This window comes from Corvus kubaryi, unplaced genomic scaffold (assembly GCF_017639235.1).
Source record: "Corvus kubaryi isolate FWS band 111438036 unplaced genomic scaffold, C.kubaryi_AGA036_p1.0 37387, whole genome shotgun sequence".
NCBI lineage: Eukaryota > Metazoa > Chordata > Aves > Passeriformes > Corvidae > Corvus > Corvus kubaryi.
In genome coordinates, this window is record NW_024581129.1 from 10,583,326 (window position 1) to 10,605,595 (window position 22,270).

Consider the following 22,270-nt stretch of genomic DNA (forward strand, 5'->3'; position numbering starts at 1 on the left):
GGGGCTCGGGCGACGGGGGCGGCCCGCGGGCCGGGAGCGGCGAGCCGGGCGTCGGCCAGCGGCGGTGCCGGGGCGCCGGGGGGGGCGGGAGGGCACGGCAGGGGCCCTGCGGCGCCTCCCCGACTTCGCAGCGCCGTGGACACCTCGCCGGGGGAAGGGGAAGCGCCGGGCGCCGCCGGGCCCTGACTCCGGGTCTCCCGTCCCCCCCTCCCGGTCCCCTCCCCTCCGGCCCCCGGGGAAGCCGCCGCCCCCGGCCGGTCCCTCCTCCCAGCCCCTTTCCCCCGACCGGGTGCCGCCGCCGAGATTGGGCGAATAGCGAGCAAATACGTGCGCGTCTCGCTGCCTCCGCCGGCGCCCCGCTCCCTACTCGCCGGAGCCCCGCCGCAGCCCCCCGAACCGGGCGCCCAGTCCCGGCCGCTGCCGAGGCCCCGCCGCTCCTCCGCCCCTTCCCCTCTCGACACAGGCCCGCAGCCCCCCGCGGGAAAGGCCCAGCCCGCCGCCGCCGAGCCCCAGCCCCAGCCCGACATGAACCACCATCAGCAGCAGCAGCAGCAGCACCAGAAGCCCGGGGAGCAGCAGCTGAGCGAGCCAGAGGACATGGAGATGGAAGGTAAAGCCGGGCAGGGCCCGCGCCCTCAACTCCGCGGAGAGTTTCCCCCTCGCCCCTCTGCCCCGCTCCCGGGGCTCCCCTACCGCCGCGTCCCTTCGGGGATCCCGGGCCGCCCTCCGCGGTAAACACGCTCTGCCCGGGCCGCTCCTGTCGGCCCCGGCACCTCCGGGGCGAGGGGAGCGCTGCCCGGCGGGGCTGCGGGGGGACGCCGGGGAAAGTTGCGGTGCGGGGCCGGGGGAGGCGGCCGGGGGGGCTCCGCAGGAATTTGCACCGCGGGAGGGGGAGGGCGCGGGGGAAGCGCCGCTACAAAAGGAGCCCCGCGCCCCCAGACCCTCGGAGCCTCCCGCCGGGCTTGGGGGCGAGCCGCGGTGGGGGGACGGGGTCCGGTCAAAGTAGTTGCGGTGATTCTGGGGCAGGGTTTTGCCTGGGGCGGGCGGAGGGGACGCGGCTGTCGCGGGGCTGCCCGGCGGGGCGGGCGGGGGGCTGCAGCCCTGCCCTGCCTGGCCGCTCATTGTATGCAGGCAGCTACGCTGCTCGCCATTTTTAATTAACCCTCCTCCGAGGGTTATTTACAGAACCCGCTGCCGGCCGGGCCTGCGCGGGTCGGCGGGCAGCACTGGCCATGTGTAGCGCCTGCACAGCCCGCGGCCCGCATCCTGCACCGTCATGCAGTTGCGCTGGCTCCATAAAGGAGGTACTACGTTTGCATGTTCCCTACCCCCGTCCGGTGTAGTCTCCAGTGGTGCCTTTAGCGGGGCCTTTTTTTTCTTTTCTTTTCTTTTTTTTTTTTTTTTTTTTGCATTGTGGTGTTGTTTTTACACGCCCTCCCTTGCTCTGAACAACACCTCCCATCTGAATTCAACGCTGTAAAATTTTTTTGGGCAAATGTATGGCGGGGTTTCATTCCTGAAGGAAGGACGGCCACAGTAAGCTACTCGTACCAGTTGACTTGGAGGTCAAAATCATCAACTACCTAAATATCGTTTAGAACGCCTGGCTGTGAAGATGACAATTCTCATTCACTCGTTTTAGTGAAGAGTGACATAAATACTCGCCAGCACAAGATATTTTGCTTGAAAACGGGACAATCGACTTAGCAAATGTGCCTTTCTGCTAAATAATAGCCATTGAAATTGGGAGGAGCTAAGGTGTTTCAGTGGAAGTTTGTCACAGTGACTGTGAGATTACATTTCAAGATTAGAAGGTCATTACATAAAGCCCAGTTTTCTTAAACGTTAGTGTCCATTTCATACAATAATGGCTAAAACTTATTTACTATCTGAATTACTCTTCAGTTCTGTTTTAGTAAAATCTCCAAATTTACAAATATGTAAAAGGAGGTGATTTAAAATATACCTCCCATTTGTTTACATACAAATATTAACATCTTGTGGGTTGTAGTTTCCAGCAGATTGTTTGAGAGCCATTAGTAATCTGCATTTTCTCAGTGTCCTTTTCAAGTCCTTTAGAATATTGACTGTATTTACTGTTTTTATTTTGAATTTTGTGGGCTGGATGCTCCAGCGTGCTGGGCTCACTGTGACATGCTGGACATTTTTATGCAGTTTAAAGGTGTCCTGAACTTCTCTGGATTGCAGCCCCTTTGCCAGTGGGAATACAGGAGACCAAAATACATGCAGAAATCACTGTGGTGGTTGTGAAAATCACGCTGGTGGTCACCTTCATTGGAGGGGTGAGGGAAGAGTCTCTGCACATATCAACATAGTGACACTGAGAATACATCATTGTCTCAGAAATCTATTTGAAATCTTTTAGACTACACACAGCTGATTCCACCTGATATGACAAACCTGCTAATTGTTGAGACTTTACAGAACTGCCCATTTATGTGAAAACAAAACCAGGAAAGTCTGGCCTTTGGAGGTTTATTCCCATACTTGATTTTTCTTAGAGAAACATGTTAATTTTACAGGACTGCAGAGATCGCATTATTGCAAACTTTTATTAAAAGTTGACATCATGGGTATATATTAATTTAATGTGTAAAAACAGTGTTCATCATCTTAATATATGGGTGTTTGTGCTTTCTTTAGAGATGTTTTCAAGCAGTGAGGAAAAGACTTAATAACATGTAGTTAGCTTAATTTTAACATGCACAGAGCAGTATTGGATGCCATTCTTCAGCGAGTGATCACGTTAGATTTAGGAGGCATGTGAAGAATGCACAGTGGAAAATTGCACATCTTGATTTTAAATTACTTGAAAGTTTGCTTAGTCTGTGTACAGCTACACCAGATGAACAATTTTTAAAGAGCGAAATAACAATTTCAGATGTAGTAATTGAAGTGTGGGATTAAACTCTTCAGGGTTGAATCAGATATGGTATTTTGAGTGTTCGCTCTCATGTCCCTGTTTTCCCCCTCCCCTTTACCTTATGACTAATTTACTCTTGATGAGCTTATGGACACTCTGTGTAAATGAAAGTACTGCTGGACAGGGCTTTTGGACTTCACGAGGGACGAAGACATTCCCTTTAAAAAGAAAAATGAATCTCTGCATCTCGAAGGAATGAAGCAGTGACAGCCGTGGTGAAGGCCAGGTACATGCTCAGCAGGACCAGGGTGATGCAGCCTCACCTTCTTGCAGTACTCGCTAGAATGCTGTGGTGTTACCAGTCACCCCTTTGTGTATTTAGTCCTGTTACCTGTGGGTGTTGTTAGTAATCAGCTTTAGCCTTACTGAGGCTTGGCAGCAGTGATGTGTAGACAGAGAAACTTTAAATTTCAGAGTACCGTAGGGGTTGTGTCCCTGTAGCTGAAGGCAGCTACTTCCCAGGCTGAGGGGACACTTGGACAACACAGTGTTTGCTGCTGGTGGTGGTCACCTCATGTGCCACACCAGCCGCTGGGCTACTGCACCTCCCTGTGACTATTACAAACAGAAACTGGAGGGTTAAAATGCAGTTCAGGTTGTTAATTGAGTTCATCCTGCAACCCCATTTAGTGTTGTGTGAATGTGGTGAGGGTTTGGCATTGGGGCGGAAAGGAAGAGGAAGGGCAGCTTGAGGTAGCACAGGTGCTGACAGTTACCTGGCCAAATTCTGTCACTAGTCATGGATTTTGTGTGCACCCCTCATTTATTCTTGCTGCATAAAAGCATGTGATTCTGGGTGCCTTGGCTGCCTTTGGGCCGAAACAGAGTGGGAGTGTGCAGATGAGCCGTTGGTGCCTGGGTGTTAGATAAATTAACAGTTTGGGGTGGTGATTAGTAAATTATCCTGTGGAAATTCTGAAGAGTTTATTTGTGTGCTAAATAAATTTAGTGGAAGAAATAAGTAATAACTTTTTCTGTACTGTAAGTAGTGTGTGTAGTTTGCTTTATCATGCAAAGAATTAGGGCTCTCACATTGCTAGTGAGTTGCTCTTAAAGTGTAATTGAATCAAAGTCTGATACTTTATATATGCTTCCTCTGTAACATCTTTTCACAAATGCATGAGCTTCAAAGAACACGGGTTAATACAAATCTACAGTTACATATTGCATAGAGTTCTTTCATGGAAAGACTCATTTACAGTTTAATAACTATAAGTTTCCCTTGTTTATAATTTGAAACTGGTTTTTTGTAGGTTTGGCCTCTGCCCATAGTTCCATAGGTACGTGTGTTTCTCATTAGGGAAGTTTCTTTCCTGAAGTAGCCAGCACAGGCTTAGCAAGAGTGTCACAGGCAGGGAACATGCAGTGACTGGTAGTTCAGGTTGCACACTTGCGTTCTGTCACTGTGTCAGCTCTGCAGCCTCTCAGGTAATGCCATCTTCTAAGTTTTTCCTTAGTTTGGGCAATTTAAAATTGAGACTTGAATTTCAGGTGGAAATGATGCAAGATATATACAAAAAAACCCAGTAAAAAACCTGACATGTCTGTGCGTATGTGAAAAGTTTAAAATGTGCATATGTGAAAAGTTTAAAATCACACTATTTTGCAGTTTCCATGCAGCTGAAAGTTTGTGCTCCTTGCACATTACTGACAGAATTTGCTAGATATCAGACCCTCTGTGGAATACTGGTCTCAAATACTTAACTTATTTTTTGCCTGTCTTCTGAATGCTTGCTTCCCTCTCATATTTTGTCCTCATTAATACTCTCAATTCCTGGCAATTTAATATCATTTGCATACATAACCCAGTGTTCATTTCTTTTTCTGCTTGCTGCTATGCCTTCCTCCTGAATGCCTGTATCCCTCTTTTTCCCTGCGCTCCTTTGCTGTCTTCTATGTTGCTTCTAGCCAGGTGGTGATAAAAATGGGGCTGTGTGTTTGAGAGGAGAATATGCAGACTAATTTCATTATATAGCTGTATAGGGTATCTGCTTGTTTATATGTTCTTCCTGCCCCTTCCCCTCTCCAGTGTTTTCCATGAAATAGATGATGGTCGAGCGAAGGAATATAAAAATGCTGATGCAGTGGACAACAAGCAAAATTAGGTTAATTCTGAGGTTATACCTAGAGCAAAGAACCAGGCCTGGCCTCTTACTCCCAGTAATGATCATATGTAGTAGCTCTGGAAACAGCTTGCTTGGCCTTGGGAGAAGATGTGCATTGGATCATTCTCAAGTAGCCACTTCATGCCAGCCAGGAAAACGGCCTTGGTGGCTTCTGAAGAGTACAGCCTATGTCTGGAGTTCCTTCTGTGCATTCTCCATAAACTGGGTGCTCAGTAAGTTGTCAGATTTAGTAAACTCTCTGTGAAGAAGTGGAAATAGTGGAGTAGTGGAAAATGTGTGCAAGCTTCAGAGGGAAGTGCAGATTGCACACTCCTCAGGATGAGCTCTGTATCTCAGGCTTCCTTACTGCACTCCAGTTGTTCCATGTTGTTGACTGAATTCGGAAGTGGTAAAAACTGCTCCCTGTTGTTCCTAGGGAGTTACACAAAGCAAAGCAGAAAGCTGTCAAGCTGTGTGAGGAAAAGTAGTAGAAGCCCAAACTACTTTAAAAAAGCAGGTGAAGATAGTTGTTTAAAACTAACAGAATCCATTTCATTGCTGCAAAGTAATTTATCACAAGAAAATCTAAACAGTGCATCCAGCCTGTAGCAGTTAAACCAGTTTAGCCAGTACATCTGCATGACATCATTCGATATTTGGGGTAAGGGTGAAAATGAACTGGTTTAAAGCTTGTGAAGCATCTAATTTTTCTTGAATGATAATGAATTTAAAATATGGCATTGTTTGCTTTAGTTTGTGCTTTGAGGTGTCTCAGATCAGTCACTTCGGTTTGATTTTGTATCTTGGGGCTGTAGGGCTTAGGGCTGTTGATTGCAAGGGAGTAAAGTATTGTGTGGCTCGCAATACAAGTTACTAGTAATCCATAGCAAGTGTGCTTTTTCCCTGCAAATACATATGTATAGTAATATATTCAAAATCTGCTACGTGCTGATTTGACATTGCCACCAACAAGGGTAACAGTTATTAAAAATGTTCTGACAAGTAGAAGGGGGGCTGGAGACTGGCTATCCTATTTGTCAAGTTTTTAAATATATAGTGTTGTTTTCTGAAACATTTCCATTGGTCACGTAATGTGTTTTGCTGCAGTGATTATAGCATTTTAATTTCATATATTAGAAAAAATAGTGAAAGTGCACCTAATCAGTGGCAGTGGCTGTAGCATAATCTGTGCAGGCTTAATATTGTTGCAGGCTTAGACTGCAACATTTTAACATTTCTGCTAATCCATATTTTTTTCATCTTGCCTTGTTGGTTGTATTAAAACTATTTCTGTAAGTTTAGAAACTTTGAGTAGGGTTTGAATGACTTGCCAGCAAAATGAAGAATGGTCAACTTGGAAATAGTGTCGTACTCTGACTTTAATTTGCTTAGATTCCCTAGAAGGCTGAGATTTTGTCAACTAGAAATAATTAGGCTTCTGGACATTAGTAAATGGATTTTGAAAATACTGTGCTGACTATTTCCAGTTTGGGGAAGACAGTGTTAGTCTTACTGTAGTGCCTAAGAATCTTGGGGATTCTCTTCAGAATTTAAAAATACATTTGAAAACTGTTTTATATTGGACTTGATAAGATCTAGAATATCACAGTTTGATTGTCCAGCATAACAGCATGGACATATTTGTTAGGCAAAATCAAAAATGTGGAGATTAAGTGATAAATTTTCAGAAAACTCAAATTCCATGCTATAATCAATACAGCATAGCTCAGTTAGTGTTTTTAATTGCTGCTTGGCAGCTGTTTTAAACATTACCAAAATAAGTCATTTCTGACCCAAATTATAGTGAAGATTTAAACAAAACCATCATGCTCTGTAGCATCAAATGTCTTAGGAGAGCAGGATGTTCACTGTCTGCAAACCTGAGTTCTTCCTGACTGCAGCTGTAAAGAGAGCTCCAGAGTGATGCCACTCAGAGAAGGTGTGCCAGGAGCATCCTGTTTAAATTGGGAAAGAAAAAACACTGTTCCCTCAGCCTATTTTTGCGTATGTGCTGGTGTGTGGATCTAGACAGTCTTCCAGGTGTCCTGAACACTGTCAGCTTTGCTGCATCATAACCAAGACCTCAGCTTGCACTCCAAAGCATATTGCAAGCCAGAGGAAGACGATGTGGATAGTGAGCTGGAGTGTCATATGAGGAGAAAGTTCAAAATAGATATTTTTTTTTAGTAGTACTGCAGTGTTTTTCAGCCTAGGAGAGGTGATGAGTTTTTTTGATATAGTCACATCTGTTTGATATGAAAAATAAAATTGCTGGGAAGCAGAACTTGGAGCTTTATATGTTGTTTGTTAAGGGGCTTAATGCACTCCAGTAGATTTAAATGATGAATTGATTTAAATGCAGAAATCTGTGAAAATTATTGAGGTAATTTTTCATAATTTCCCTTTTCCTAGTGTAAATAGCAAAGGATGTGTAGGAGTATCATTGGTGTTCACTGAGCTCTAATCTTGATCATCTGATGATTTCACAAGGTTCAGTGTACGGATATTCTTTAAAAATATGGCATCTCCAGCTGTGCATGTGTGTTTTTGTAAAGGTCTAGGGACAGCTTTGGTGTAGGATTCTAAATATGGTGTTATACAACAGTTGGATGACTTTCTGCCATGTTTGAAAAAAGGAATGGTTGTGTGGTCCCACAACAGATATTTTCCTCCCCATGTGATTCAGTGAGTTTTCTAATATTCCTGATACTGTTCAGCAGAACTTTGTTGGAGATTTTGATAAAAGGGTGAGAGTACCTATTAAAACTTGGTGATGGTTTTAAGTTCCAAATACAACTTAGGAGGTTAATATTCTTTCTGATAAATAGATCAGGCATTAGTGGTGTAAATTTATTTCATAAAATGCCTAATTGGTGAATTAAAAATTTACAGATGTTACATCTGTCTTTAGTAGATAAGGAAATAAATTACGTTATTTATTTTAATATATGACATTTAAGAAGAGAGAAATTACATTTTTAAGAAAAGAAACAGACTTCTCAACGTAAGACCAACACATTGTGGGAGGAAGCCACCCTGCCCTGGCACTGGGGCAGCTGTGCCCACCTGCTCTTGTTGCTGCCCTCTGCAGCTGAGCCCATATCCCTCAGCAGAGGACGAGGACTTTCGGGTAGGTGTTTGGAACTTGGCCATATTCTGCAGTTCTCCTGCTGTGCTGGACATGGTTGTGGCAATGGTAGGGGCTTGTATACCAACATTCCAGTGTGCAGGTATTAGGATCTAAATGGTGGTCACCCTGGGATCTGTGTTTCCATGCATCAGCTGTGATAGGGACCATTAAGGAGCTGGTCCTTTCAGGCTGCTCAGCCCCTGTATGACTGTGCTATTTAGCACTCTGCAGTTTTTGGACAATAACCTGTTGCATTTTTTTGTCTTGATAATCTCTGCTGGAAAATAATGAAGAGATTAAGAAATGTTTCAGGAGTGAATGTTTTCTTTTTTTTTGCCTCCTCCCCCCGCCCCCCATCTAAAAATGCATATTGTCTTAGGCAATCAAGGTGGAGTTCTGAATCCTAGTACAGGGGCATGGTGGTTTCTGTATCATCTTTGGTTTTTGTCAAGAACTGAGATCACTTTATTTGGAGGTAGGGCAAAACTTGCATTCTCCCTTCCTGCTCACAAGTGTAGACAGTTCTCTTGATGCATCTGCCTCTTTGCTGCTCAGTAGTTGTGAAATGGGTCGCAGTTATTTACCACCAGGTATTTCTGGTAACCGAGGTCAGGTAACAATTTTTAGACACGAGTTGTCCTTCAGAGCGTATCTGAATTCTTCCATTTAGATAAATGGTTAATTTGCTTCTGTTACAGAAATTGGAGCTGACTGGACACTTGCATGCTGCTGTGTGGGTATACAGGCTTCAGGTCCTAAGACAATGTGAGGTGTACTTGTTGTAAGAAGAAATTTGCTTAAGCAGAGGTTGTGTGAACCTTTTATTGTTCATTAAATCAAGCTAAGGATAGTTAGATTTCTTTCTTCCTTGGGAATAGCAAGGAACTGACCTCTTCTAAAGAATTTTTCACCTGGTTAACTGTTAGTTGCTTAGTAATATCAAGGGGTGAACCTAATTCTGGAGAACAGGAGAGACTATTAGCAGTTTGAACACAGAGATAACTCAGGTGTGTCTGTGTATTACATGAATTAAACAGTGGGTCACAAGCCACATGCAAAACCTTCCCTGCTAGTAGCAATTAGCGTAGTGGTGGTTCACAATTTTTCATCTGCTTTCCTCTCCCTCTTCTCATTCTTCCTGTATGGTTTTCACCTCCTCTATTTCAGTCTGTTTCAGATACTTTTTGCGCTTGCATTCTGCATCAAAAAAACAGTCCCCTTAAAAACTATAACACTTTGCAATATTTCTGTCATGCCACGAAGGCAAGCATAAGCTTAAGTGTTGGGTTTTTTCCTTTTTTTTTCTTCTTTCCAAAAGTGTCCTTATGGTCGAGGAATTAAAAATAAGCAACAGTAAAATCAATCCCAAATCTGCCAGAGCTAAAAATTTACTAATAATTTCTTTAAAAGTAGTTAATTCTGAAAGTTTAACCATGGGATTTAATAATTGGGTTTTTCCTTCAAATGTACTGCTTCAGTTCCATAATGATTTTAAAATATTTTCTGGTCCTCAGCAGATTTGTCTTGTGTTTTCAACTTTTGTTCATCAGGCTCATGCTTTGACCTAACACCTGTGCCCTGGAGTGTATCACCCAAAGCAGGACAGAGGGCTGGTGTGGGAAGGGATATGGTCCTTACTGGAAAGGATTCTTGTGGTTTCCTTCTGAAGGAGGGAAAGCAGTGCAGCTCCTTTGCTTATCAGCAGAGCTCGGCTGGGGAAACCCTCTTGATTTTGATAATAGCACAGATTAATGGGAAAATAATTAGAAAGTTGCACAACAATGGATCTCGTTGTGCCTGTGGCAGTTGCCTGTTGATAAGCCATGACTGTTGTTTCCCTGTGCTTGGCTGGAGATCAGGAGTCAGACCCAGAGGCTCTTCAGTCCCTGTAGCTGAGCAGGAGCTGAGCTGGCTGTGGGGCAGGTTGAGGTGTAGAGAGAGGTGGGACTGAGCCTGTTGGCATTGCCACTGAAGAAGGGTGTGTGGAACCTCAGCATCTGTCTTCAGACTTTTAAACCTGGGATAAAAACACTTCAGCTTTATTGGTCAGTGATCTCTCTTGCTGGATTAAGAAAATATTCCAATTAATTCTGTAAGACCTTTCAGCGTCCTGCAGTTACAATGAACTGAGTGCAGTGAGAGCCCATGCCTCAAGTGGTTCTCCTCAGTATGTTTATATCTGTTTATTGTCTTTCAGATCATACATGCCCCAGAAGTGTTTGTGTAAATCTGTATTGCGACTACTAATTAAGATGAATAAAAATTTAGATAATTTTATGCCACCTTTAAAGAACAGAACTGAGGTCAAATCCAAGAATAGTGTGTGATTGCTTGAAGTAGAGCTTAGTCAAGGTCTGAATATGAACCATGGGAGCCTTCTCAATGCCTTACTTATCCAAATGTGTAAACGCCTGCTTTTGCTAGTGAAGTTGTACCAGTAGCACTGAATTCAACACAGAGTGCATCTTGAAGGCCCATTTTGTTCAAGATTGCTATTGTTGTTACCTGGCTTTTGCTTAAATTAGTCCATCAGAAGCCCACTTAGCAGGTGTGCGTGTTTGACCTCGCTGGAGCCAGAGGCATCAAAAGTCTCCCACCTCCAAGGAGTCTCTTGACTGGTACAGTGTCAGGTGGCTGTGCAGCAGTCCAGCTGAGAATAGTGCCTGCAAGAAAGAGGAGCTTAACCCAAAATTGAGCACAAGCTGCAGGGAAGGTCCTTGATTTTGGTCTGGGCACCAGACTTCATTATATCAGATGACTTTTACATGCTGCTGAGAGCTGGGGGAAGAGTTGTGTCTAGTTCACTTCAACATTGCTACAGAGAAGAGGTTGTCTTCTAGAGCAGGGTTTTTTGACCTCTGTGCTTCCCTTTTGCCTCCTTGCTCATGAGGAGATGAATTAAGAGATCTGAATTTAAAATAACTTCCTTATTTTGTGTTTATTTTTAACCTAGCTCCGTTCACTGGTCTGCTCTATTGTTTGGCCCCACAGACAAGTGGGTCAATTTGACTGGGGAGGCAGGAGGAAGAGAAAATTCTTAAGCCACTAATAGCTTCTATAACTTGTTTTTAAAACATACCCGAGACCCTTTATTGGACACCTGGGCCTGTCTCCCCCAAGAAATGCATTGCAGGGCCATAGCAAAGTTCCAAAGGTATAAGATCTGAGTTTACAGGGCTCTTAGTGCAGCCACATGGTTTTACCATTATAAAAATGGAATGTCGTTCAGATGCAAACCACTTCTGAGGATGAAATTGTTCCCATTACAGGTCTGCTTCTGAATGTCTTCACTTCTGTTACTTCTTTTTTTTTTTCCCCTTCCCACAAGGGTATTCCTTGTAGCTTTATATAGTTTCTTGCATTTTCCAACTTGGATATACATCTGAAGGGCCTTTGGTTTTTTTGCCTTTACAAAGTGGGTTACTATTTTCTGATTTAAGTACATATTAAAAAGTCAAACAGTTACCTAATTTAAATTACAAATTTAAATAATAATAGAAATTATAAATCTAAATAATAATTTAAATTATGATCTAAATGTATTCGGGGGGGGTTTAGTCTCCTGTCCAAATTGTCTTTTCCTGTGGGATAAAAGTTTCCAGGTTGCATTTAGACCGGGAGTTGGTGTTTACTGCAGCTGTTTGATTAGCCAAGGTTTCTGACCAGGGTAATGGTACTCACTTAAACAGGAGACACTGATTTCTGGAATATGGTTGGATCATACAGGTTTTTAGCAGGTATGTTAAAAGCAGAGAGTTTCAGAGTTAACCTGCTTCCTGATCTGGAAAGTTTGCAGAAGATGATGCATGAAATTTCTGTCATTTTGAATTCAGCTTAAAGTATGCCTATTGCAATTAGCATCACATTCACTGGTTAGACCTACGAAGGTAAAACTGGCTTGGTACTGATGAACTTAATGCTAGACAGGGTCTAGTTAGTGTAGCTGGAGCAAAATATTGGCAGAGATTAACTGGGCTAGTGCTAATTTTTGATCTCTCACTTTTAATATACCTTGAAATGCACATTAACCACCTCAGATGCATGCTTTATTAAATCAAAGGATGAGTGTACAATAGAAGTATTTAAAATTTTGGTAGCATACAGCTTTGTAAATAGATATTTGGGTTTTCTGGAGTAAGAAATTTTTTAAAGTAAATGGAGTTGTTGAGCAATTATGGTTAATTTCTACCCTAAATATGGACTATTGCCTTCTGTGAGAAGCTAGTTAAACTCTCGGTATTGTAAACCCGCTGCTGGTAGTGTGCAATTTTGATTTCTACATCGTGCCCAGAAATTTGGGGAGGGGTTATTCATTTGGTAACTTGCTTCTCCAGTGGGGATGTGCTGCACCCTGTAGCCAGTTAATGTGGCCCCTGTCCTGTTCCTGACAGCACTCCTTCCATGGGAGCCATCTCCCAGCTGGGTGACCTGTTGGGATGGCAGGACCCTGCTCTATGCCCCTTTCCCAGAGGAGGGTGCGCCAAAGGTAGAGGAAGAGGTGCCCTGGGAGGAGAAGCTTTGAAAATATGTAACTGCTTCCAAAAGAAAAATTGTGCCCTACCTACTGGTCCAGTTCAGAAGGGCACCTGGAGAAGTGGGCAGCTGGGAAGATGCCTTGTTCTTGGTTGCAGCCTTGTCTAGGTGGTCATTGGACCTGAGCAGAGGCTGGAGGGGTACCTGCTCCCTTTTCCTGCTGCCGCAGAGAAAGAAGATGGTGTGTTAACTGCCTGCTAGGCAGGGAGTGGTGCCAGCACTTGGATAACATGGAATTTTTAGTGGTATATGTTCATTTCAGAAGTTCAGCTTATATTCACAAGATAGCTGTATACTTGGCTGTGTTGAGTGGGCTTGAATTTTCTGGGAGCTGGAATGCTTTCCTCACCCTACTGTTTTTCCTTTACATGTTAATTTACTCACTAAGATCTGTGAGTCCTGTAGTGGTTGAATGTATGCAGCTGCCTCCTTGATCTGCAGAGAAATTTGGACTGCTCTGTGATCTTCAGCAGCAGCAAAAGCTATTTTAAGATGCTATTTTAATGGTAGCTCAGCACCTGAATATACCTGAATAATTTGATTTATGGTCTATCCAGATTGTTTAATCACTTTGTGTATTGTAAGATTTGGGAGAAAATATAAATTACTGTAGATATGCCACATGTAGTAATGAAAAATACCTGCTGCTTTCCACAGAGCTCTCCTAGCTCTTTGAGATGTGTTTTTTCAAGCAATGATAACCAAATACAAGGATTGGTGTTAAGTTGTTCGAGCTATAATGAAGTGCATGTTACCATTTAAGAAGTTTATAGAGCGCCAGTGAGGTAGCAGGACCCAGCAGTGGCAGGAACAGTTCTTGTGTGAACATCCTGTACCTGCCATCTGTGTACATCATGTACCTGCCGAGCTTTTCACTCATCCTCTCTGTATTTCTGACAAAACTCAAAAACTGAAAACCCTTAAAGCCCTAGAACTCATGCTTTTTGTCTGGTTTTCTTTCTGTTTCTCCCTGAAGATAAAGCATCATGAAGGTTATGGGCCTGCATAAGCATAGATTCTGATTGTTGGACCTTGAGAAACTGTATTGCTGGTACTTGGATTGCTGATCCTGTTCAAGATCTGGCCAGACCAAGTATAACAAATAAAACATCGCTTTCATCTCAGATAAAGTATTTATATAAATTGAGTATTACAATAATAGTGTCAGTAATACTAAAGTAATACTGAATTCTATAAATAATACCAATACGACTGTTTCTGATTTAGTCCTCACAGAACAGAAAGTGTGAGAGCTGTACCTTTGTTGATCCAATCTGATTGCATACTTTTTAAAACTGATAACAAAAATCACATGGAAACTCTGCATGTCCAGCAGACTTTTTTATCTACAAAAATATCATATTTGTCCCTAGAGCAGTAGTTGTAATACACAATTAATGCAGTGCAGGCAGTGCTGTTGTGTAGCAGGAGTTTGTCACTCCATGCTGGTTCTTAACCTCAGCTGCAGAGGGATGCCAGGATTCTGCTGGCCTGCTTGGGACCGGTGTCTTGAGTTTGTGTGCATGTGTGCAAATGCACGGGGAGTGCATTTATTGGTAGATGTGGAATAGTCTTCCTTTTTCCGCAGTAACTGGAGCTCAGCATTCAGGTCAGGTGGATGTTCCCTGTACAGCTCACCAGGGTGAGTTCAGAATTGTGCCTGAGAAGGAAGCTTGCAGGGATTTGGAGTATGCTCAGACTTCAAGGGTGCTGGATTATATTCGGGCAGGGAATAAGCACCATTGGTGTTGAAATCCTTACATTTGTAGCGTTTCTGCTTGGTTGAGAAATTCCTGGAGTTGGTTGCTAATAGGATTTGCAGAAAATAATGAAAATACCCTTCTTCCCCAGCCACATTGGCCAAATTTGGCTGTGAACACTGCATGTGTTAGGCAGGTAAGATGGCACAAGCAATAGCAAAAGCTAAAACCAGGTGCCTGGAAGTTAATTGAAAGGTGTTTCTCTTTGTTCTGGGGTCATTTATTTTGTGTCAGCACTTTGAAGTCAGTATTTTAATTTTCAAAGAAGAGAGGGTGGCGTTTGCAGTGTTTTGTACACTGAAGGAGCACCTTTTTATCTTGCATTGTGTAACCCAGCAGCAGTGGATGTGGCATTTTTCCTGTATGTGCAGCCTGGTCCTTGGGGTGCGTTGCCTCTCTCCTGCCATACAGCTACAGGTGGCTTAAATCCCAGGGCCTTGCCTTGAGAAGGGCAGGATGGGGAGATCCTGCAGCTTGATAGAAGTTTTCTGATAAAATCCCAGACATCTCTAGCATCCCACAGATTATCATCTGGGTGTTTAGTGAAATATCTTGTTTACCCTGATTGTCCAAGTCAAAGTGAGACAGAGATGTACTCGCCCTGTCCCCCTTGTCTGTGTTTCTCTCTTTCTGGTCTTGTGGGGTTTCTTTGATCTTAAAGTGTGCTGAAAATGCATCAATAATAAAACATCCACAGGGACGGTAAAATACCTGAGTTTGTCCATATGAATTAGAGCAAATCAAACCGTGTATGTTTATTTTAACATTTTTATGGTCAAAGGATGTAATGGGGGAAAAAAGTACATCTGCTAGGTAAAAATCTAGATAATCTGTTGTGTCTGATGGGGTTTGTGAACAAGCTTAAACAGGTAAAGACTCTCCTGTTACATGTGCACAGATAAATTTCCTGTTGTGTAGCTTGGCTGCTCGAAGTATGCCAGTGTAGTGTTACTGCCCGGATAAGCACAGCACCACCGCTTGCAGCCACCTGGTTTCTGTAGGTAAAATAATTGAATATTCGTTCAAAGGGTCAGTTTGGTTCTTTTGCTGGTCTGAGTACTGTGTCCAAGAGAGCAGCTTCTCCTCCCTGATGTCCTCCAGCAAAGTAACCACTAAAGTAACCATTCTCTTTTCAGTCCCTGTCTATTTTATCTTCTCCTTTTTTAAAATTGTCTTTTATGTCTCTTCTTTACTGCAAGGGCACAGTGTGTCTCTTCCTTTCTTTCAGAAAAAAAGTTTCCCCTTCCTGAAGGGATAATAGTTGCAGTTAAATTATTACTGTCTCTAGTAATTCTTAAATCCTGGTCTAATTCTGACTTTGACCAGTAACATCTGGAGCTTGTTTCAGGTTTGGGTCTGACCTGTCTGTAATGGTATTTAAACTGGAACTCTCTGCTTGAGTTTGGTTAGTTTAATGCATTAAAAAATTAGTGACTTTTGAATGAAAAACCTGTAAATAATACACATTAATTGCAGATACTTTTTTTTTGTATGTGCTTCTATTTCTTCAGTAAGATATCTTAAATCATGTCCTTTCTGCTTCTGAAAGAAGAAACATCTTTATGGCTTCTTAATTGAATTTTTTTGGTGAAAAAGGTCTGGAGCTGAGGAAGTGCCAGGAATTATATATTAGACAGTTTGTGGTGTACCTCTATGGATTTATTTTTCTCTTCTCCCCTGTGATCCACTGCTATGCACTATCCCATGCTCACACCCCTTCAAGGAAAACTGTTAGCAGTTTTAAAGTCATGGAAAAGTAGTCCAGGAAAAAGAGAGGAAATGAGATGAGGATCCAGTAGTGACAGAAAATCTGCTCTTGTATGCTCCAGGGGTATACTCCAAATAGCGAGAGCATTTGTGGGGTAAAAGTTGTAGCAGGAAATGTAAATGGGCTAACTGGAGCAAAAGAAGCACGAGTAGTGAGGGTTTCCGTCCCAGCTGTGTGTGAGGTTGTAGTGGCTGATGATGACACAGACCACAAATGCTGCATTTTAGAGAGAAAAATACAGGGTGTGGAGTAACTTAAGGGACTTTGGGTTTTCCTAAGACAAAGGAAGAATCATTCATCATCAATAGAATAAGGAATCTGAGATACAGCTTAGTTTGGTGGTGGTGTTTATACCAGCTTCTAGCCAGAGGCAAAGCAGGAAGGCAGTAATTAATTTTGGAAGTCCTCAAAATTTGCTTCAGATGAGTGGTACTAGCAGTGGAGCGAAAATAGAAGTAGTTGGAAAGATTTGCCAGAAAGAATAGAGTATTGAGATTGGGAGTGTATTTCTGGAATTAGGGTGTTCTGCAAAGCATAGGAAAGATGTAATTCACTGAGTGACACACAGTAGTCAGCTGTCCTAAAATGCATTTTCAAGTCTGTTTTGTTGCCTTTATGTTCTAAGAATAGTTGACCAGAAAGCTATTGAAATACTGTCTGAGGATTTGGGCCATGAAACAAAAAATAAATGTAATATGTACTAAGAAAGTAAATATGCAACAAACATGTGAGCAGTGAAGTACAATTTCCTCTTCAGAATGTATGTTTGATGAAAAATGTGCTAATTATAACTGCTGCCACATGTGAACTAACTTGGTTTTCCAAAGAAAGAGAAGAAATTTGACCAACTTGTTTTGTCTCCCTTTACAGGGGAAAACTAATTTGGGTGATTTTTTGGGATGGTAACACAACAGGACATTACCAAGAGCACTGAAATATCCAAGAGCCGCACCATATACAATGAACTCCATCAGAAGCATCATTATCCCTCCACCCCTGACATTTGGTTGCTCTGTAAAATGAAATGAAAATTTAATTACAGAGGTGTGAGGTCGTCTTTCTTAAATGCATCCTTCGTATTTCTGTTTCTGAAATAGTTGTTTGCATAAACCATATAGTTTTGAAGTTTGCAGCTGCAGATGTTACTGTATGAGGCACAGGGTTCAAGCTCTGTCTGTGATAAAGAATAGTTCTAAAAGATTGCTTGTTTAGAGGTGTTTCAGTGTTTTATCAGTAGGTTCTTTTTTACTCTTGTTTGCATTACAAGTTTCTCGGGTTTGGAGGTCTGAATTTGGCTTTTCACAACTAATGTGCCTGTAGAGGAGTATGCAGCAGTTTCTTTGCCTCATCGATTTCAGTGTGTTTGTGTTAGGATTTGGAAAAGCAAGTTAGCCTCAAAATCTGTATGTGGCTGGGTCTGTATACTGTTTTCTCTAGAATACAAAGTATAACTTCGTTTCTGATAGTGATTGCTTAACTAATAGGCCTGGGGAAGCAGGGACTTGGTTCCATGGTCCCATGGCAGCCTGTTTGGCACCAGAACAGCTGCTTGGCTATTTAACACTGAATAGTTAAACAGGAAGAGCTTTTTTAGTCACTTAAAAGTTTTCTTTTGTTTTCAGTAAGAAAAGAATGTGACTTAAAATTGCTGACAAAGAAAAGTGATAAAATTGTCAGTGGAGTGCTTAGCTGAGGATTATAAAGTTCCCATTCTGCATTCTTTTAAGAATTCAGTGGTAAATAGTGGAGACTGACACTGGAGATTCCATACAAAACAGTTTTTCAGCTGTGTTATTTGTTTGAAGAAAGTTGTTCTCCGTGTAGACAGTATTAAATAATTAACACTGTTTAGTGCTAATTTTGGTGTCTGCTAACATTTGGATGTTTTTGGTACAGTAACTTTCATCTTCAAAGCAGTAAAGTGAAGCTGATCTTCAGAATATTTTACAACAATAATCAACTCTTTCATAGAGCCTAAATAATTATTTTCTTGCATTAACACTTGGGGGTAGGAAGGTTGCTGTCAGAATGGAAAGGGAAAATAAAGGTAAAACCTTAGTTAAAATGAATACTGAAGAAAGCATAAACTGCTTTGGGATTTAATGGTTCTGTTGTAGAGACTGAGGAAAACTCTTGGTTCAGTGCTCTGTTAAGGCTTTTAAAACTATTTTAATGATTGCTAGTGTTTATGCTACAAAGTAGGAGAAAGCAGCCACCTGGCAGATGATTCCATAGATTAAGGCTGGCCAGAAATTTAATGGCTGGGTTTTCTTGGGAGTGTCTAGACCCCAAAATCTTCACGGAGACTCCAGCCAAAATGGGGACACTGATGCAGGGAAGGGGTTTTCCAAATGGGAGCAGGACGGGTTAAAGCGCCCTAGAGCCTCTGCTCCCTGGGGCACCAGCCCTGAGCCTTTTGCCTGTTCAAGGCAGGGGCATCATGTCCCAGCTGGGCACCCCTTCCATGCAGTCATTCCCTGCTTGTCCTCTTTGGTCAGTGAAGCTTTTGTAGAACATGGCACAGTGCTAACAGACAGGGCTGGAAAATTGAGCTTATTGAGGAACAAGCTCAAAAGCTCCCGGGAACCATGTCTTTCAGGAATTTGGGAAACTAGTGGAGGATAGAACTCTGAAATCTGGGTCTTAGAGAACAAGAAAGCAGCTTCTTTTCCATATCATCTCATTTGAAAAAAGGAACGCTTTTTGTTTTGCTCATTTTGCAGTTGTTAATTTTAGATGAGAGCATAATTACTTCTAGTTAATTACATCGAAAACAAATGTTAAAATTAACCCAAAGTGTAGATTGTTTTTTTTTTTGTAGTAGGAATCTCTTAAAATCATAGCTTACTTTTATGCTTGAAATGTATCTGTTACTAAATACAGTGAAAACTGAATTTCAGTAGAAAATAATGATTTTGTCAGCAGTGTTCTCTGTATGGCTGGCAGGAAGCAGTAAATCTTCCTGTGTTACCAGGCCGTGCACGTGTGCATGTGGATCAGTTCACATAAAGGACTTAACAAAACAACCCCAAACCTCAGGCCTTGAATGGTTTAATTGTTGTTGTCGTTTTCCCCACGGTTAATCTACACTTGTAAAAGCGACCCTGACATGAGGTTAGGATTTATCAGCACCGGGCACCCCACGCTAATTGGTTCAGCTCTGCACTTCACTGCCGCGGTGCTTCCTCGGAGCAGAGGCTGCTCAGAGCAGTTGGCTGCTCAAACCAGGAGGAAACCCACCTGGGGCTGTAGGGCTGATCCTGCTCCCAGCCGCACGCCGCCTGGATGCTTCTCCATGACTGGGAATGTTTGTCCTGGAGTGGAAGAGAAGCATGACTTCGGCCTGCTCTTAGTTTGAATTAAAAGTGCCAAACACTGTGGCAATAGGCTTTTTTTTTTTTTTTTTTTCTACAGTAAAGTTTTATAGATTCTGCAAAACTCCGTTCTCAGTCAGGAACTTTGGTTTTGGGGCTTTTTTTTAAACTTTAGGCTGGTAACAGGTTTCCCGGTATGAATGTTCAAAAGCTCCTTATGGAAACCCTGAATATTTGCATAAGATTAGCCACCCTGGGTTGAGCAAAATTGTTTAACCTGGTGCATTGAGGTCTGTCAGTGGCAGATGCTGATGTTAAACGTGAGTGCAGGGGAGGGATGGCGAGTTCCCTTCCCTGCTGTGCACACCCCGAGGGTGTCTGAGCCTGGCCATGCTGCCTCTGTACCTTTTCACCACTCCTCATAGAATCTTCTTCCATTCACTGCATCGCCTTTGGAAGTGAACTGGGAATAATAAATGCTTTGTGTAAGTTCACTGTGCTGCTGCATTTTGAACACTGAGTGCAGCCTGGTTAACAGCCTTGCTTTCCTCCTCCATCTTGAAAAGGTGTAGGAGAAGTAAAGAAGTTACAGCAAGGAAAATAAAGATGGTACGAGGTATCAAATGGCTGTTTAGTGGTATTGACTGAGTAGACTAGGAAGGGTCCTGGATAACTGAGGAAATATGTGCTAAAAGTCTGGAGAGCAGATTTTGTTTCTTTAAACTTGCATTCTGGTAATTTAATATAAAGTCCCTTGTGTATTGTAAGTAGTAGAAAATCCTGTATCCCTCTCTAGTCATGGAGAAGCCAAACCAGCACACACAACAGGCTTGATTTACGGTTCTTCTGTATAAACAATATCTTTCTGCTTCCACATTTCAGATTGCTCTAGTACTCAGTGCACTGTGCTAATTAGAGTCTGTAGTGGTTCTTGGTCACCGAAGCCACCACCTCAAGAAAAACGTAGTCAGATACTGTGCTTCTGAGATCTTCCAGTTGTGCATCCCCACTGGGCAGTGTATGCATCCAGTGGCATGGCAGAAATCACCACTCTTTGTGTCCTCAGGGACACAGTTTTTGCTCTTTCCTAGGTTTGCCATAGGATTACCAGATCAAGTTTGGAGATGTTTTGGCCTGTGATTTCAGGCTGCTTTGCTACAACAGCCACCTTTGAAACATGTTCCATAGTCCTCCTCAAAGGAGTACTTTCTTGTGAGAATATTTGATTTTGACTCTTTTACTATGCAGCAAAGGAGCCTGCATTTAAGCTTGTTTGTGTTGTCAGGTGAGAAGGAAACACGATTAACTGTGCTTGCCTGCTTTTTCACAGTTGTATGTAGTATTTAATGTTATTTTCATGAATCTGATTTATTTGCCTTTCCCTCTTCTCACCAAAGCCTAGTCTCAGAATTAGTATCTATCTGTGACTCCTGTGAACCTGCTTTACGTATCTATCCATTTTTCTGCATAGGAGGGAGCATAAGAGGAAGAGGGAAAACAAGATCAGTGTTAGCAAATCTCCAGTAATAAAGGATAGACCTTTAAAAGCATTACTGAAAATAACAGGAACAAATGCTGGAGGTGTTAGATCCCTAAATGTGAGGTTTCTGGGCACATTGCACAGTTTCTGTGGTTTGGAGTGATCTTTTCTGTTTAAAGGTAAATTAAAGGATGGGGCTGAAGTAGGTGGTTTGTGTTTTTTCCTTCTAGTGCCTATAAAATTAATTCCAGTGCAAATCCATATTATTATCTGGTGTTTTCTCTCCTAGGAAATTATTTTTGCTTTTAAACTCCAACATGGACAGATCAACAGTGTTTCAACAGTTTAAAAATCACATCACTATTAGGAAAATACATTCAGGCTATCTTTCTGTGCTACCGCTAGTGTGATCAAAACTCAGCATGCTTCAAGGCTGAGTTCAGGAGTGAGCAGTGCAATTAGCATTTGCTGTAAGGATGATTCTGGTCTCAAAACAGAATTGCAGAATCTGAAATAGTGATGAATAATATTTTGACTCTGTAGCAAAGTAACTGCGCAGAAGCACTGTACCTTCAGAGCTAGTTTGGGCAAGTGGTATGTGTGATCATACCCATGTAAGGCAATGTTTTATGCTACTGGTAAATGTGCAAAACCTTTTTGCTGCTTAAGCATATTGTGAGTGTTCAGTTATTGTAGTTAATTAAATAGATGTACCCCAAGACTTTCTGAGACTCTGGATTGTACTCATCCAAAATGATACAGAAGTGAGTTCTGTGAAATGTATGTATCCAAGTAATAAAAATCGTGCTGGTTCTGGTGGTGGAGGTGTGTGCTTTTCTAGACTTCCACAAGGAAAGAGAGAAGTGCTAATGGGAGCAGAATCACTAATTCCATGATGTGCTCATATTATTATCCAAATATACTCATTTTAATTGCTTTTTAATTGTCTGTCTTAAACACACCACAATCATGTCCACAATACTGTAGCATGCTGGGTAAAGTGTCACACAAACATAAATGCCTGGACTGCCCTGGCTCCAGCTGAGGGTGCATCCTTTTCTTCCCTCTGTCAGAACTTCCTTTTTTCTGTGAGTAGTTTTGCCACCTCTCTAGTGATGCCATGGATGGTAGACTTTGTTGTTGCAATAGAGAAGGCCATTACTCAGTAGAGCAGTAAAACATAAAGAGGGGTGTGATACTGGAAAAACACATTGTTTAGGGTGTGTTCGGTAGGTT

At 42.4% G+C, this 22,270-nt stretch overlaps 1 protein-coding gene across 2 annotated transcripts in view; it reads left to right on the forward strand.

Annotated features, from left to right (window-relative positions):
• The first annotated feature begins 83 nt into the window (after positions 1–83).
• The window catches only part of USP7 (ubiquitin specific peptidase 7), a 73,721-nt gene continuing 51,534 nt past the window's right edge, over positions 84–22,270 (forward strand). The window contains exon 1 of one of the 2 annotated variants that reach the window (XM_042036952.1): positions 84–610. In XM_042036952.1, the coding sequence (XP_041892886.1) occupies positions 526–610 (85 nt within the window). In that variant the 5' untranslated portion in view covers positions 84–525. The remainder of the gene's footprint in view (positions 611–22,270) is intronic. The other variant, XM_042036951.1, reaches the window with a different exon arrangement.